At 36.0% G+C, this 18,882-nt stretch overlaps 1 protein-coding gene across 1 annotated transcript in view; it reads right to left on the bottom strand.

Annotated features, from left to right (window-relative positions):
• The window catches only part of PTPRQ (protein tyrosine phosphatase receptor type Q), a 199,536-nt gene that overhangs the window by 90,418 nt on the left and 90,236 nt on the right, over positions 1 to 18,882 (bottom strand). Inside the window, exon 26 of the mRNA XM_049626005.1 lies at positions 5,722 to 6,045. Within this exon, the coding sequence (XP_049481962.1) occupies positions 5,722 to 6,045 (324 nt within the window). The remainder of the gene's footprint in view (positions 1 to 5,721; positions 6,046 to 18,882) is intronic.

The following is an 18,882-nucleotide window of genomic DNA, read 5'->3' as shown; positions in this document are numbered from 1 at the left end:
AGATGACTGTAAGGAGTAGGATGGGAATCCTCAGTGTTAGCAGATGCACAGGCACACCGTTTATTTTAACCAAAGGCTACAAATTAGCTTCCACGGGCCAGATCTGGGCTACTGATGTGCTTAGTTTGAACAACTAAATGTTTTATATTAAAAAATAATTATCACAAGCAAGAAATGGAATGTTTTCACATTTACAAAACCTAAATTTCCCATTTCTCTGAGAACATCAGAAGTCCTGATAGCACGGCCTGCTTATAGGACACTCATCAGACTTTAGACAGCACATTCTCTGTTAATTTGTCACAGCTTCCACCATTCCCAACTGCCTTATAACAGCCTGCTTCAATGACATGATAATATACATGGAGAACCCGATAGACTCCACCAAAAGTCTTCTAGAACTGATACATGAATTCAGCAAAGTCGCAGGATACAATATCAATGTACAGAAATCAGTTGCATTCTTATACACTAATAATGAAGCAACAGAAAGACAAATAAAGAAACTGATCCCATTTACAATTGCACCAAGAAGCATAAAATACCTAGGAATAAATCTAACCAAAGATGTACAAGATCTGTATGCTGAAAACTATAGAAAGCTTATGAAGGAAATTGAAGAAGATATAAAGAAATGGAAAAACATTCCGTGCTCATGGGTTGGAAGAATAAATATTGTTAAAATGTCAATACTACCCAAGGCTATCTACATATTCAATGCAATCCCAATCAAAATTGCACCAGCATTCTTCTCGAAACTAGAACAAGCAATCCTAAAATTCATATGGAACCACAAAAGTCCCCGAATAGCCAAAGTAATTTTGAAGAAGAGAACCAAAGCAGGAGGCATCACAATCCCAGACGTTAGCCTCTACTACAAAGCTGTAACCATCAAGATAGCATGGTATTGGCACAAAAACAGACACATAGACCAATGGAATAAAATAGAAACCCCAGAACTAGACCCACAAACGTATGGTCAACTCATCTTTGACAAAGCAGGAAAGAACATCCAATGGAAAAAAAGACAGTCTCTTTAACAAATGGTGCTGGGAGAACTGGACAGCAACATGCAGAAGAATGAAACTAGACCACTTTCTTACACAATTCACAAAAATAAACTCAAAATGGATAAAGGACCTGAATGTGAGATAGGAAACCATCAAAACCTTAGAGGAGAAAGCAGGAAAAGACCTCTCTGACCTCAGCCGCAGCAATCTCTTACTTGACACATCCCCAAAGGCAAGGGGATTAAAGCAAAAATGAACTATTGGGACCTCATCAAGATAAAAAGCTTCTGCACAGCAAAGGAAACAATCAACAAAACTAAAAGGCAACCAACGGAATGGGAAAAGATATTTGCAAATGACATATCGGACAAAGGGCGAGTATCCAAAATCTATAAAGAGCTCACCAAACTCCACACCCAAAAAACAAATAATCCAGTGAAGAAATGGGCAGAAAACATGAATAGACACTTCTCTAAAGAAGACATCCGGATGGCCAAGAGGCACATGAAAAGATGCTCAATGTCGCTCCTCATCAGGGAAATACAAATCAAAACCACACTCAGATATCACCTCACGCCAATCAGAGTGGCCAAAATGAACAAATCAGGAGACTATAGATGCTGGCGAGGATGTGGAGAAATGGGAACCCTCTTGCACTGTTGGTGGGAATGCAAACTGGTGCAGCCACTCTGGAAAACAGTGTGGAGGTTCCTCAAAAAATTAAAAATAGACCTACCCTATAACCCAGCAGTAGCACTGCTAGGAATTTACTCAAGGGATACAGGAGTACTGATGCATAGGGGCACTTGTACCCCAATGTTTATAGCAGCACTCTCAACAATGGCCAAATTGTGGAAAAAGCCTAAATGTCCATCAAATGATGAATGGATAAAGAAATTGTGGTTTATATACACAATGGAGTACTACGTGGCAATGAGAAAGAATGAAATATGGCCTTTTGTAGCAACGTGGATGGAACTAGAGAGTGTGGTGCTAAGTGAAATAAGCCATACAGAGAAAGACAGATACTATATGTTTTCACTCTTATGTGGATCCTGAGAAACTTAACAGAAACCCATGGGGGAGGGGAAGGAAAAAGAAAAGAAGTTAGAGTGGGAGAGAGTCAAAGCATAAGAGACTCTTAAAAACTGAGAACAAACTGAGGGTTATGGGGGGGTGGGAGGAAGGGAAGGGTAGGTGATGGGCATTGAAAAGGGCACCTTTTGGGATGAGCACTGGGTGTTGTATGGAAACCAATTTGACAATAAATTTCATATATTATAAAAAAAAATAACAGCCTGCTTCATTCATTATAGTACCCTTTCACTTAACTTCCAGTTGCCCTGGGACTTAAAGTTTTTTTTTTTTTTTAATGTTTATTTATTTTTGAAAGAGAAAGAGAGAGAGAGAGAGAGACAGAGACAGAGACAGAGACAGAATGGTAGCAGGGGAGGGGCAGAGAGAGAGGGAGACATAGAACCTGAAGCAGGCTCCAGGCTCTGAGCTGTCAGCACAGAGCCTGATGTGGGGCTCGAACTCACAAACTGGAGATCATGACCTGAGCTGAAGTCCATCGCCTAACCGACTGAGCCACCCAGTTGCCCTTCTGGGACTTTAAAGTTTATTCATTCATTCAATGTATCATTTTTTAATCAAATCTTCATGTGTGATTTTTATTTATTCCTATTGGCTGATGAAACTAAAACTCCTACTTTACCTACTTTCTTATCTCTAAGCACGTATTTCTTTCTGTTTTCTAGTTAATTGGATTAGAATAGTTACTCCTTCTCAAAATCAATAGGTTCAAAATAACCATATTTATTCAATAAACCCAACCCAAATTTGATTGTTCCATAGTTTTCTTCTCTGTGTTATGGCACCATCATGCTCAGTATCACCTGAACTGGAAGACAGTTCATTCTCCCCTTCCCACTTCAGCTTATTAAATGAAGTTTCACTCACTTAGAAAATATTTACAGAGTACCTACTCTTACCAGGAACCATTCTCTAGGCAATAGAAATAGCAATGGTCAAGACAGATTCTAAAAACAAACAAATAAAAATAAAAAAGCTATTGCATAATTATAAATGCTCATTAAGGTAAGATGGCATTCTAGAAAAATACTGCAAGGCTATTTTAAATTGGGTGGTCAGAGAAATCCATTTTGGGCAGGAATCATTTAAGTAGAGGTATACATTATGAAAAGCTGCTCATGTGAAGATGGAAGTAAAAGAGCATTCCAGTCAAAAGGAAGAAGGGGTGCAGAGGCCCAAGTTCTGGGAGTCAAGTGCAATTAAGCAACAGAAAAAGTAAATGGTGAGTATAGTGAGGGGAAAGTAGTTACAGATGAGGTTAGAGGGTTAAGTAAGAGCTAGGTCATGTAGGGCTTTGTTAATCGTGTTAAGAAATTTGAATTTTCTTCTAAAGTAATGGAAATTCTTTGAATGGCTTTAAACAAAGAGGTGACATCATCTGATTTAGGTTTAAAAAGATGGGCCTAAAAGCTCAGGAAGTCAGTAAGAGGTCAATGCAGTGGTAGTAGTAACAAGGACAGGACTGGTATTATAGCAATGCAAATGAAGGGATGTATTTAGATGGCACAGTTGAAATAAATCATTGGCAGAGTTGAGGAGGAACAGAATTCTGCCTAGATTTTCATTTTCTGCAACCAGATGAGTAATGGTGAACTTTACTGAAACAGGGAAGTTTGGAGGATGAAAGGTTTAGTGTTTAGACCACATTAACTTTCAGAGTTATATTTGACACACATGCCCAATGATGTCAATTGACCAGGTACATATACTGGTCTGGGTTCTAGGGAGGAGTCAGAGCTGGAAATAGATATTTGAGAATAAGACTTTAAAGCCATAGGACAGGATAAGGTTACTTGAAGGTCAGATCTCCTAAGGGTTGTGTATTGAAACAGAAAAAGGTCAAATATAGATATATGGGCTCTCCAACACTTAGAGTTAAAAAAAGAATGAGCAAAGAAGACTGAAAAGAGTTACTAGCGAAGATAGGAGAAAAACCAGAAGAGAGGATACTATAGAACCCAAGTCAAAGTGCTACAAGGAGCAGAAGCTGGAAAATTGTGTTGAAGGCTGAATCACGTGGATTCTATCTCAAATGTTGTGTTGCATTAACAAATATTGATTGGAATTTTATGCAAACATTATGCCAGGTACTCCTGGGAAGAGTAACAAGAGGCACAATCAGGGACCTAAAAATAAAACTTCTAGATCAAAGTTTATTTCTCTATCTATAAAGATCTACAACAGCATCTATTTATCACTGACAATCTGTGTGTGTGTGTGTGTGTGTGTGTGTGTGTGTGTGTTTGCACGTGTGTATGTTACTCTACCTATAGGTATCAAAAACTTTTAGGAAAATGTGATTTGGATTTGAAAGGAATCATCTAGTAACAGTCTTGATCAAGAGAGAAGAATGATAACTTAAGGTCCCTATTTGGATGGCTTATGTGGGATGGTGTTGAGATGGGCGACCCGGCCAACTTGAAATTTCCTATGAATATCTTGGGGTGGAAGTGGCATTTCAGATTGTGCAGCCATTCCTGAGCTCTGACTTGCAGGACTTGATTTATAATTTATTTGTTTTTTTATGGAAGACATTACAATTCTATGTAGATAGTGTTCAGGATAAATAATAGACATTTATTTACTTACTAATGGGTAATCATATTATCTAACCAAGTAGAGTAATCAGTTAGTTTTAAAATATAAAACTAAAGTAGCAAGAGCATCTTACCTATACTTTGAGTGATTTCTATGGAAAAGCATGTAAAGAGATTTTTCTTGAATACAAAAGTCCTGAAAGATAGGTAGATGGCAGAATAATTTTGAAAAATTATTATGTGTTTTTTCTTTGTATTTTTTCCTTCCCCATATCTCAAGCTAGGAGTTGCACTCTTGGTATTTCCTTCCTCAGAATTTTATTAGGTAAAAAGCACAAGCTGAAAAGCTGCTTGCTGAGAGATCTGTCTCAGCTATTGCAAGAGTGTGTGTGTGTGTGTGTGTGTGTGTGTGTGTGTGTGCGCGCGCGCACGTGCGCCTAAAGTCACTGAAAAGGTTGTAAAGTCTGGCTTAAAAGCAGCAAAGCATCTATACATGAAGTGAAAAGGTAGGCATGGACTAAGGGTGCTCAGTGGCAATCAGTATAGCCTAATAATACTACAAGAGAGGCACATAATGCTTTATTGAAAGAGAAGACTCTAGGACCTCGGTACAACTCTGAAAGTCTGAGAAAAGCCCTAACAAATAATGTTTGAAATTGAATTTCCCATTGGGATTCAATTAAATTAAAAACAAATGGTACTATGTGCATTAGTGTATACACTAATTCAGTTATTCTCATGTTCAGCGATTTTATACACAACTGTATTAAGTAGAAATCATTAACAGATATCAATGTGTGTGTATATGTATTTATTTATAAGTGTGTAATACTTATTTCTTTTGCATAGAAGCCATTAAAATTCCGTGTAGATAGTGTTCAGGATAAGCACCAGAAATTTATTTAGCTAATTATGATTAATGCTGTCTAAGCAAGTAGGCTAACTAGTTAGTTTTAAAAATAAAATTAAAGTTGCAAGAGCAATTATTACATATACTTTGAGTGATTTTTGTGGAAAATCATTCAAAGAGCTTTTTCTTGAATGCAGAAGTATAAATACACATACAAGATAATACTTACGGCCAGGCAGGGTTTGTGTAGATATCCAATTTGAAGCACTGCCATAACCAGCATTGGTGCTGGCAGCCACTTGGAATCTGTACCATCTAAATTTCTTTAATCCATACACTGTCTCTTCAGTTAGGTTAGCTTCATAAAGGTATTGGGTTTTTTGATACTCAACACATTCTTCAGAATCCCATTCTATGCATTTCTGAGCCCGCAACTGAGTGGTGATCTTGTAATTTTGGAAGTAGCCAAGAATAGAGTCAGGTCTCATCCATGTTAATGTTGCACTAGTTGACTGAACATTAGAAAAAGCAATATTTGTGGGTACACTGGGGACTAAAAATTAAGGGAGAAAAAATGAAAACAATTAGAATTACCAAAAATTTTCTAAATGGAAGGAAGAAATGGATTAAAAAATATGTCCCTATTATGCACCTAGTGGCAATCTCTTATTACAACTGCCCTTAGATTAGTATCACCACATTTAATGAGCAGAACCTTAAGATGATGCTTCAGAGACTGCTGGTTCAAACGGTAGAGGGCAAAACAACTGTGATTTTATCAATTCCCAATTTTGCTCCCAAATTCACTCATAAGAATCTTATATAAACTTACTTTGGCTTCATATATAAGTATTGGTACAAAAGAAAACTATATGCTCATTTAAACTTATGTACTTCTCTGGGTACGGTCTGAGTTTTAATATTCAGTTCCCAAGAAAAACATACTCATATTTAAATGTCTATATAGACACAATTACATCTTATACATAGTAAATGCTGAATATAAAATAATTCTAAATAAACAATATTATTAACTTAATTGATTTATTTAATTAGCTGATTTTTATTTTGTCTTGCATATATCTAAAACTGACAAAATCTTTTCTAGAATATCATCCAGAAGACTAATGTTAATACACAGACTATGGGGCACCTGGGTGGCTCAGTCGGTTGAGCATCAGACTTCTGTTCAGGCCATGATTTCACAGTTCGTGAGTTTGAGCCCCATGTAGGGCTCTGTGCTGGCAGCTCAGAGCTTGGAGCCTGCTTTGGATTCTGTGTCTCCCTCTCTGTCTGACCCTCCCCTGCTCATGTTCTGTCTCTCTCTCTCTCTTTCTCTCTCTCTCAAAAATAAACGTTAAAAAATTTTAAAAAATACACAGACTAAGGTATCTGTATATTACCCACAATCACATAGTCCTACTTGGAGTCACTTAATAGATTTCATATTAACCACTGGTTTGCTATATACATATCATGTGTCAGGCTCTGAGCCTGGTGTTAAGGATTCAATATACATAAGGCTTATGTCTTATTTTCAAGAAATAGCCATTTATTGAATTAGTAATAATACAAGCATGTTATGGTTAGGAATACGAAAGAACAATGCACTACGTGGTATAAGCACTTTCTTCAACCATGCCTTTACCTGTGTGTGTGTACAACGGTTTTTGCTTAGAAGGCTGAGATAGAATGATACCAAGTGACTTGTGTGAAAATTATATAATTCACAAAAGCTGTATAACAATAGTCACATTTAAAAATAAGAAAATGATGAGTTAGAAAACCCATTCATTCCTAAACATCATATGTTTTTTTTAAGTTTATTTACTTATTTTGAAAGAAAGTGGGGAGAGTGCAAAAATGGGGGAGGCGGGAAGGGAGAGGGCGACAGAGAATCCCAACCAGGCTCCGCTTTGTCAGTGCAGAGACTGATATGCAGCCAGAACTCAGGAACTGCAAGATCATGACGTGAGCCAAAGTCAGATGCTTAACTGACTGAGCCACCCAGGTGACCCCTACACATATCATATTAATTCAGGATTCAATAAATATCTAACGAGCACCTAATTTGTGTCAAGTGCTTAACAGCATTTACACAATAAAAGTATAAGTAAATATTGTATATAATATTTTAGATGATGATTGCTGTTATGGGGAGAAATAAGGAAGAAATAAGAAAGAGAGAGAGATGATCTAGGGATATTGAAATTTTTAATTGAGTAGTCAGAGAAGACGTGAAGTTCTAATCTAAGCTCTTTAGATTAGAAGGCATGAAGTTCCTGATGAAGGCTTGGGGAAAACCATGGGAATATTTGAAAAAAGGACATTCCCTGCAGGGGAAAATGCATGATTATAGGCACTAAGTTGGAGCTATGCTTGGTATATTTGGAGAATAACAAGGAGGCCAGTGTGGCTAGAAGGAGTTGCAGTCTAAGAGGAAATAATGAAGGCTAGATTGTGTATGACATTGTAGGACATTGTTAATGACTTTCATTTGAGCAGAGGAATGACAGGCTCTAACATGTTTTCATGGAATTGCACCAGTCACTGTGCAGAGCATAGACTGAAGGGAGATAAGGGTGAAAACAGGGAGAGCAATTAGTAGGCTGTTGCAATGTCAACACAACAGATCATGATGGTCTGACCCAGACTGCAGCAGCAGAAATGAACAGCTTTCAGAGCTGAACATCATTTGAAAGGGAGCTGACAGGATTTGCTGATGCATGACATGTGAGGTGGAAGGGAAAGAGAGAGTAGAGGAATGCCCTATGGTCTCCGGATTGAGCAAACAGAAAGATGAAGTCATTATTAACCAAGCTGGAAAGAGTAAGCTTTGGGGAGAGAGACTAAGAATTTATTTTGAGCATGTTAACTTTGAAATGCCTAGCAGATACCCAGAAAGAGATGTCAAATAGTAGATGGATACATTAGTCTGGAGTTCTGTAGAAAGGCCTTAACTCCAGTTAAAATTTTTAATTTCCTCTTAAATTTTTATTGAATTATCTATAGATCTATTGCTTATATATTTGCCTAAATCTGGAAGAGAAGACAAAGTCTAATGCAATGGAAAACAAGAAGTAGATAACTTAAAGCCATATGATTAGATTAAATTACTCTATTTTCCAATACTAATAGTTATCATTGAATCTTACTGTATTTAATTAAACATTAACCTTCAAAGTAGCATTACAAACAGAATACTTGATATGCTACCTACAACACACCCCTCTTCTATTTTTAGTTATGCAGAAAAGCAACTAGAGAAAAAGTCATTTTTAAGGAAAATATACCTTATAGAGGAATCAGTTTTAGATCTGATTAAAAAATAGAATTTCCAGGGGCACCTGGGTAACTCAGTTGGTTAAGCGTCTGACTTTGGCTCAGGTCATGATCTCATGGTTTGTGTGTTTGAGCCCTCTGTCGGGTTCTGTGCTGACAGCTCAGAGCCTGGAACCTGCTTCTGATTCTGTGTCTCCCTCTCTCTCTGCCCCTTCCCTGTTTGCTCTCTCTCTCTCTCTCAAAAATAAACATTAAAAAATTTTTTTAATTGAATTTCTATAAAAGGTAGAACTTCCATAATTTACTTAAATCTCGTAGCCACTAAATTTGAACTCAGACCACCTGAAGAGAAAACAAATTTAGACATATGGGTGATTTGAGGGTTCAGGAAAGTTTTAAGTGAAAAGGTGGCATGTGAGATAGAATTTCACTGATTATAAAGGTAGAGACTTAGAAGAGGGGGTAATGTGATCTAAGTCAAGTTCAACTATAGTTTATAATTCATATTGGCAATTACAAACAGAAAGGCTGTACAATAACTGGGGAACATACTGTGTTAGAAGGACTTACAGTTTGTCAGGCAATGGAAAGCTATCAAGGTGTCAGAGTGAGATGTTCAGAAATACATTTTATCAAGTCTTGTCTGGTAATTACACAACAGGAGAAGGGACAAATTTATAGACCACTGGATGTGTTCAGGACAAAGAAGATAGTAGCAATAAGAAATAAATACATTTTTAGATCTATTTTGGTGGTTGAATTCATGGAACAGGCAAATGAATCAAAATATGACAGGGTTAGAATTTGATGGAAGTTTAGAGATGATCCTGGTCAATTTGGCTTTTTATGTCTGACCTTTAGGTAGGCAGATGTCCCCCAAGATTCCTGGCCCTTGTATACTCCCCTCCGTTCAGTTTTTCAACCAAGCACTGCTATAGGTGCTGATATGGAAAAGTTTTTTCAGCTGTAATTAAGAAACCAAATCAGTTAAGGAATATACTTGTGATAAGCCCTGGGTGTTGTATGGAAATGTTGAATTATTATAGTGTACACCTGAAGCCAGTATTACACTGTTAACTGAAATTTAAATGAAAACTTTTAAAAAATAAAAAATAAACAAAAGAGGCAGAGATTATCCAGTAGACCTGATTTTATAGCATGAGTCCTTTAAAAGCAGAGAGTTTTCTTTGGCTCATTACAGAGGAAGTAACATATTCTAGACAAGAGATATATTCAATGTACAAAAATTTATCCATTGCTGGTTTTGAAGAAGAGGGCCATATGGTAAAGAATCTAGGACTATCTCTAGAAATTAAGAGCAACCTCTTGGCTATGAGCCAGCCAGGAAATGGGAATCTGAGATCTACAACTGTAAGAAACCAAATTCTGCCACAAACTTGTGAGCTTAGAAGAGAATTGAGCTCCACATGAGAATACAGCTGAATGACACCTTGATTTCAGCTTGTGAATCTCTGGGTAAGGAATCCAGGCATAACATAGCCAAACTTCTGACCAACAGAACTGTGTAATAAGCAATAAGTGTTGTTTTAAACCACAAAATTTGTGATAACTTGTGACATGACAATAGAATACTAATACAATTTCCTCCTTTAAAATGACCAACTTCTACTTTTCTGGCCTCTGCTTAAATATGTAGAGCAAAAGGAAACTCAAAATCTTGAGGGGCTTCTTTTAAAATTTATTTCCAGATACCTCTATTAGTTTGTCCTTTGTTGGGTTTTTAAAATGTTTTTATTTATTTATTTGAGGAGAAGAGGGGGCAGAAAGAGAGGGAGAGAGAGAATCCTAAGCAGGCTCTGTGCTGCCAGTGCAGAGCCCAATGTGGGGCTTGATCTCATGAACTATGAGATCATGACCTGAGCTGAAACCAAGAGTCAAACATTTAACCTACTGAGTCACCCAGGTGCCCCTGTACCTCATTGTTTTGAACTGATAGTCACCCTCCTATAAATATTAATTCTACTCTGAAAACCCACCTTCAATAGGCCTAATCCTTTTTTATTTTTTTAATTTTTTTAAAAATTTTATTTTAGAGACAAGGAGAGGAACACACACACACACACACACACACACAGAGAGAGAGAGAGAGAGAGAGAGAGAGAAAATGAATCTTAAGCAGGCTTCATACTCAGTGCATAGCTGATGTGAGACTGGATCCCACAACTCTGGGATCATGATCTAAGCCAAAATCAAGAACCATATGCTCAACCAACTGAGCCACCCAGGTGCCCTCTAATCCTCTTTTCATTGCCACTTCATTCCAACATGTACACCAAAGATCTAGAAAGGTTTTGATTCTACATTCATATCAATAAAAACAATTAATTACTCCAAAACGTGTATGCTTATTATTATATACACATGCAAATATCAATCTACATACTAGACTGTGTCTCTGAAGGTCTAGAGTAATGCTTGCAACAAAACAGGCACTCAATAAATATTTTTTTAATGTATGAACAAATGAGTAAGAGTAACAGGAGATTTGATTTAGATAAATGGTCAGGAAAGGCTTTAATTTAATTAGATAACAGAGAAGATGTAGCTTCCTAGGTGAAAACATCAGGATGTGTTAAGATTCTGAGGGAAAAGAGAGTAGTTTTTAGGAACCCTTAAGAAACATATCTGAGTCCACAAGGACATGGATAAAGGTAGGAAGCTGGAGATATAAGCCAGAATCAGATAATGTTGAGCCTTCTGAACTGGATTCAAGATTTTTAGTTTTATCCCTAAGAGCAGTGGGGATACTTGAGAAGTTTAATGTTGACTTTTCAACTGCATTAAAACCATAGACTCTCTTCTTTCCTGGGAAACAGGGAGTATGATCTACACATTTCCCTCTCTTTTGAGTCCATGATCAATTTCCCTTACCCAGGGTTTACTAAGCAATTAAAGTGGAAAGAAAAAGGGATGCATTAGTTATCCAATGAACTGGAGAAGGCAAGAGTCTACCCTTTTCCTAATTCAACAAAAGGGATGACTAAATGCCCATGGTTCTATGACCAATTTTTCCCCCCTCCAATATTCAGATCTTAGGAATGAAGACTCCAATGGCAAAATATGTTACATAGTAAAAATTTTCAGCAGATTAATTCTGGTTCACAGACCTTATGTTTTCCAAATAAATAACACAGAGGAGGAAAAAAGGTCTAAAAGGATAGTAATTTAACTTGATAAGGAAAAAAGAAGAATTTTTTGTAACCTGACTAAAGGAAGAGGAACAACAATTGAGTTGCCCTCCATTTGACAGACACAGTGATGGACCTTCCACAGATACATAGTGTCTGGCACATACTGGGCACTCAATAAGTGTTGACTGTATGCATAAATTATGTGTCATTCAAACAGTCCTTTGGTTTTCACGTGGTGCAAAATTTTACGCACATATCCCAAATAAATTTATTTAGAAAGATAAACCAGAAATAAATCTAAGTTGAAGCCAAATACATAGTATAACTCATAGACAGTTTTTTTTAAAGGCTACCTCAGTGGCACTCATAAATGACCAGCATTTATATGCGGTATCTTCTCTTTTGATGAACTGCGTGTTGAACTAGACTATTTCAAAGCAACTGCCCTATTGAATTACAGATACAAAAAGGATTACACTCATTTTAGCATGGAGAATCGGATTTCCATTCTTTAAGAATGACTAAAAACCTCAATTTTTTTCTATCCACAGATGGTACTAATTTGAACACATCATTCCATGCTTCCTGGAGTAATCACACAGCTTGCTTAGATTTTCTAAACATGACTGAACTGTGATGAAGCGATCAACATTCACTGGCAAGGTATTCCGTAAATTACATTTTTATTCATAAATTATTCTTATCTGTGAAGTACTTTCATCATGATTGAAATGAAAGCTATAGAACTATATAAGTGACATTTGTTGTAGGTTGAATGCATGTCAGTTGTTACTATTTAGTAGGGTTCCACTTAGAAGATGAAAGTGTGTATAAAGTGTAATTATTCTCTAAACTTCTGAATATCAGTTATGAGCAGTTGCCAACCTCCCATGATAAGATTCTTATGGTAGTCTGTATTGACTTCTCACTGACCTGATTAAGTATACTAACAGGAAAGACCAAGTTTCCTTAATTCTTTATTTATGACTATATTTTTATCTTCCACTGCAGAGGTACTTTCTTTTAAGCAAAACAGATGCCTGAAAATTTATATTTATAAATTATATTTATAAAATTTTAAAAAGTATGAACACAATGTTTCCTAGGTTATTAAGAATATTTTTGTCTCTACTAATTTTAAATAATCTACAGTCTTTTTAGAAACACAAAATACTAATATGTGATCTTATACAAATAAAAGTACAGTTTACCAACACTAACACAGTATGAATCAATATAAAAATAGAAATTCCTACAAAGTTCAGTGCAAAAAATATTTCAGCCTACCAGATACAAATTTTGCACTAATTTGAATTTAATCAATAGCAATTACTGAACATTCACACTGAATGGTGTGAGCAAGTTATTAGTCTTAGGGTATAAGTTGTTTTTCATACACATACGAAAAGTAATTTAGCTAACAGAAACCACCACAAATAGGTGATGCCCAAAGGAAAGTTTCAATGGAAGAATATCTAGTGGCTATAATTTGGAGGAACAATTGAGAATCAGTAAATACGTGCTGGAAAAGATGTTTAAACACAATGAGTATGGGAAAGATAGAAGTAGCTACAAATTGTCAAAGTCTAGAAAGTATACTAGACTGGAATAAAGAAAGTTTAAGGAAGTAATAAGAAAAAAGAGGGGGCCATAAAGTGTGTTATGTTACTGAAAGGCACTGAAAGTTTGAGAGGTGAGTTTAGGTAACTACTGGAGGCACTAGAGAGCAATCAACAAAATGAATTTGTAAAGTCTAAACTTAAGAAAAGCCTGAGCCTCCCCATAGCTAGTTAATAGGAAAAGTTTAATTTGATAGAAAGTGGTTAGATGTTGTATATATACAGTACAATGCAGATTACAATAATAACAAAGAATAATTAGAAACAGAGCTTTTAAAAAAGGCAAAAGAATATCAGCAGAATGTGATTATTTTTTGGGCAGAGAAGAGTACAACATAGAATGAACCCAGGAATTGGGTCAACAGATAAAAAGTACACTGTACACTTCCTAGAGGGAGGCTATGATTTGGCCCTGTGTTACAGAAAGTAATACAAAGGAAAAACTCAAGATTGTAAATCTCTGTGATTATAAATAAAGAAAAATTAATAAGAAAATGCAATAACCTGTTACTGAGATGAGAGATATATTTCTCTCTCAAAAAAAAATCAGATAAACAGGTTACAATGTAATTTAATGAACAATATCCTCAACAACATCCTTACATAGTAAATGCCAAGTATCTTTAACTTGGCTCTTTCTTACAATGTCTCTCAATGTGAGTGAGCAGAGTAACTATCAAACATGGTTTTGTAAAACTATTTCTTCAGAGGTTCTAATTATTCAGTTCAGGCACTCTTCTCTCTAGCAGTCTGGCTTACTCCAGAAATAGATTTTGGAGTAGCTGGGCCAGAATTTATCAAAATAAACATGATTTCAGGTGGTGTTACAAAGCTGGGAATATGGACTGACATACTGTTATTAGTGTGCCAAATTAAATCATCTTAACATATTCCATTCACACGAAAAAGAACTGAAGAAGTATCTGTAAACAGGACAAAATTTCCTAAAAATGTTTAAAGTGTCTGTCCTACTGCACATAGAGATAGACAACTGGGGGACCCAAAACTCTATGGACCACAGATATAATAATAATAGTTTTCAAATCAAGTATTAACTGAATGCACAGCTTACTTATAAAAATATCTCAGTAAAACTTTTGTTTTGCTTTGTTTTTTGGAGAATACTGTAAAGAAAATGGGTTATACATGTTCTGCTTGGAGGGAAAATAAGTTGATTTGTTTTATAAAGTCACTAGTTTGACAGCTCTAGATAGCAAGCCATCTCATGAGAATATCCATCAAAAATGACAAATTTGATTTGAAATTTATCTGAAGCAGTTCTTAGGGAGTAATTACATAGCAGTTAGTTGTCTATTAAGAACAACTCTATAGCACCTGGAGACTAAATTGAATCATTGACACTAATGAAGAAATGAGACATACTGGTTTGGGGGGATTTGTTTGAGGGATTCGAGTAAATTACATGTTAGTTTCATATCTTGTTAACATGAATAAATAGAGATATCTTGGGAGGAGAGATTGGGTTAGTTAGCCTAAGAGGTCAAGAAAGGCCAATTTGGGATAATTATGCATATATAAGTTTGGAAATCATAAGAGTAAATAAACTTTTAAGGGGAGTATTTGTATATATAGTTTCACAATAGCAGATGATGAACTGAGTCTCTGTAAAGTTAGTAGTAAATGGGCAGTCAAATAGAACTGGAAATAAAATCATAAAAAAAATTTAGGTAAGCCCATAATATCTGGCATATATTGATATTAAGAAATATTTGTTTAACAGGGGCACCTGTGTGGCTTACTCGGTTGAGCATCTGACTTTAGCTCGGGTCATGATCTCACGGTTCCTGAGTTTGAGCCCCACATTGGGCTTGCAGCTGTTAGTGTGGAGTCAGCTTTAGATCCTCTGTCCCCACCTCTCTTAGCCCCTCCCCTGCTTATGCGCTCTCTCTTTCTCTCTCTCTCTCAAAAATAAAGAAAACATTAGGAAGGAAGTATTTATTTAACAAATAAATGAACAAATGGATGAACGCATGCACAGATTTCAAGAAGGAAGTGTCACCAATTCTGTAACCAGTATTGATTGATGAACAAGTGTCACCAATGCTGATTGTAATGAAATGCTGCTTGAAACAATTCCTGTTTTCTAAAGAGTGTAGTTGCACAGAAAACCTTGATAGATTAAAATATACAAAAGGAATCCTGATCTAAAGTTTGGGGAAAGCTCTACAAAAGAGAAAAAAGAATTTGGAGTTTACAGGGATTCCATGAGACATGCATACACACACACACACACACACACACACACACACACACACACACACTGGGTAAGGGTGGGGGGAGAGAATAAAAGGAGATGGAAAGAGAAACAACGAATAGAGGAGAAAGGATCAAAAGATAGAGTGAGACTGGGGATTCTGTGAAATAAAGTAGCCAATAGAAAAGTCCCTGATTGCCAAAATATTTGTAAGAACAAAAATATCTACTACTGTTCCTTTTAGAGTCATGTATATTATTGCAATGTAAACCTCTCTTCTATGTGCTTATCACAAAATATTCAGTAAGGCTATTGTAAATAAAATGTTCAGTGTGACTAGAATTGTCAAAATCATGCGAAAAATAATTTTGCAGAGGCAGTAAAAAATGTGTATCAAAATATTTCAGCGCCCAAATATACTAAGTTTGAGAATCTGTTTTGATGATACAACAGCAGTTTGTATCAGATTAAATCTCCTGTAGATAACAACCATGCACCCTGGATAGAGGAAACAAACAAACAAACGAACAAACAACTTGTGGCTTGAGGTGTCAGAGAATGGAATGTGAGACTGCCAAAGTAGCTGGAAAAGGAGGGAGCCAAAAAGGGGGTAGGCCTAAATTCTGGGTCTAAACTCCTCTGAAATCCTTGGCTACTCTCTTAATCATACATGTATAAGGACAGACTGAGGAACACAGTGGAAAGAAACAGATGGAAAACTGAGTAGAAATTTTAATTGCTTCCCAGTACAGGGGAGACAGAATTTGGAGATCCAATATTTTTTAATTTTTTTTAAAGTTTATTTATTTTTGAAGGAGAAAGAGACAGAACATGAGTGGGGGAAGGGCAGAGAAACTGGGAATTGCAGAATCTGAAGTGGGCTCCAGGCTTCGAGTTAGCAGCACAGAGTCTGACACGGGCTCCAACTCAGGAGCTGTGAGATCAGGACCTGAGCTAAAGTCGGATGCTTAACTGACTGAGCCCCCCAGCCGCCCTTGGAATTTGGAGTTTCAATCCCACCAAATTAAGGGCTTGGTAAATAGCACAGGCCTCATATTAAAATCCTAAAAGAATCATATATTTACTTTATTCTCTGTTCCAGGATCAAGGAATTTCCTCTGTAGATAATAGAGAAACCAAAACCACATACTCACAAAATCATCATTCAGTAATTTAATAGTCTGTTAGAATAAAGACTAACACCCTTAAGAACAAGGTAACAAAATCCAGAGTTTATGCAAAACATCACCAGCAAAGTCTAATATAAATTTAAAAATTACAAGGCAGGCAGGAAAATTACTACTGACAGGAAAATGTGACTCATAGTCAAGAGAAAAAAGTGTTCAACAGAAAAAAAATCACAGAATACCTCAAGTGTAGGAATTATCAGAAAATAAATTTAAAACTATGTAAATATTTTATTTTACTTAACAGAAAACATGACCATAATTAGAAACCGAATAGGGAATTTCAGCAGAGAAACAGAGATAATGAAACAGAATTAATCAAAATTCTAGAACTTAAAAATACATCTGAAATGAAACATTCATTGGACTTATAACAGCTTAAAGACAGCAGAATATTGTCAATAAACTTGGTGAAACATCAATAGAACCCAATCTGAAGAACATAGAAAAAAATGAAAAAAATTAAAAAAGCCTCAGTCACTTAAAGGATGATGATATCAAGAGGTTATAAATGGAGTCTCAGAATAGGATAGAAGAAGGAAGAAAAATATTTGAAAAAATAATGACCAGAAATTTCTCAAATTTCAGAAAATATTTATCAATACAAAAAATTAAATGAACCCTTAGCAAAAAACAAATGCAACAAAAAGCACATTAGTCATATCACTGACAAACTGCCTTAAAGAAAAGATAAAGAAAAATGTCTTGAGAAGTGCCAGAAAAAGTAACATGTATCACACACCAGAGCTAAGAATATAAATGGCAGCTGACATCTCATCGGAAACAATAAGTACTAGAAGTCAAAGGAATGACATTTTTAAAGTGAAAAATACTGGGGTGTGGAGGGTGGCAGGGAGATGGGGTAATTATCCATCCAGAATTTTATATCCAGAGAAAAAAATCCTTCAAAAGTGGAAGCAAAATAAATCTATTTAAAGTAAATAAAATCTGAGAGAATATGATGCAAGCATACCTGCACAGAAGAAAGTCTTAAGAAAGTTAAAGGGCAATGACACTAGAAGTATGAACCTAGATGAAATGACACTGAAATAAAGAACACCAGAAACAATAATTATATAGAAAAGATATGTGGTCTTTTCTCAATTCATTTAAATCTCTACTGGCCCTGTAAGAAACATAGTACAATAAACTGTGGTTTACAATGTACATATATGTAAATTATTTAAAGTATACAGATATCAAGTGCATGACATGAATAGCACAAAATATGGCAAAATGCATGGAATTGTATTTTTGCAACTTAATATTTTTTAATGCTTATTATTTTTGAGAGAGAGACAGAAAGCAAGCAAGGGAGTGTCAGAGAGAGGGAGACAGAGACAGAATTGGAAGCAGGCTCTAGGCTCTGAGCTGTCAGCACAGAGCCTGATGTGGGGCTCGAACTCACAGACTGCGAGATCATGATCTGAGCTGAAGCTGGCTGCTTAACCAACTGAGCCACCCAGGTGCCCTGCAACTTCACATTTTTATGTGAAGTTGTACAATATTAAGTAGCTATGACAAACTAAATAATCATATTGTAATCTCCTTGAGCAACCACTAAAAATAAGTATAGCTAAAAATCCAACAGATTAATTAAAGTAGAAAACTAAAACTATTCAATTAACTCAAAGGAAGGCAAGAAAGAGAGAAGAGAGGAACTAAAAAAGAGATAAGACAAGTAGAAAACAAATAGCAAATAGTAGAACTAAATTCAATAAAATTAATAATGACTTTAAGTGCAGATTAGGGGCGTCTTCATGGCTCAGTAGATTGAGCATCAGACTCTTGAGTTGGGCTCACGTCATGATCCAGGGCCTGGAATCGAGCCCTGTGTCAGGTTCCATGCTGAACAGGGAGCCTGCTTAAGATTCTCTCTTACTCTCCCTCTGCCCTCTCCCTAGCTCATGCTCTCTCTCTCTCTAAAAATTAAAT

Source organism: Panthera uncia, chromosome B4 (genome assembly GCF_023721935.1).
Source record: "Panthera uncia isolate 11264 chromosome B4, Puncia_PCG_1.0, whole genome shotgun sequence".
In the NCBI taxonomy this organism is placed as follows: Eukaryota; Metazoa; Chordata; class Mammalia; order Carnivora; family Felidae; genus Panthera; species Panthera uncia.
The sequence above is the reverse complement of the archived record's forward strand: the minus strand, read 5'-3'. Positions and strand labels throughout refer to the sequence as shown.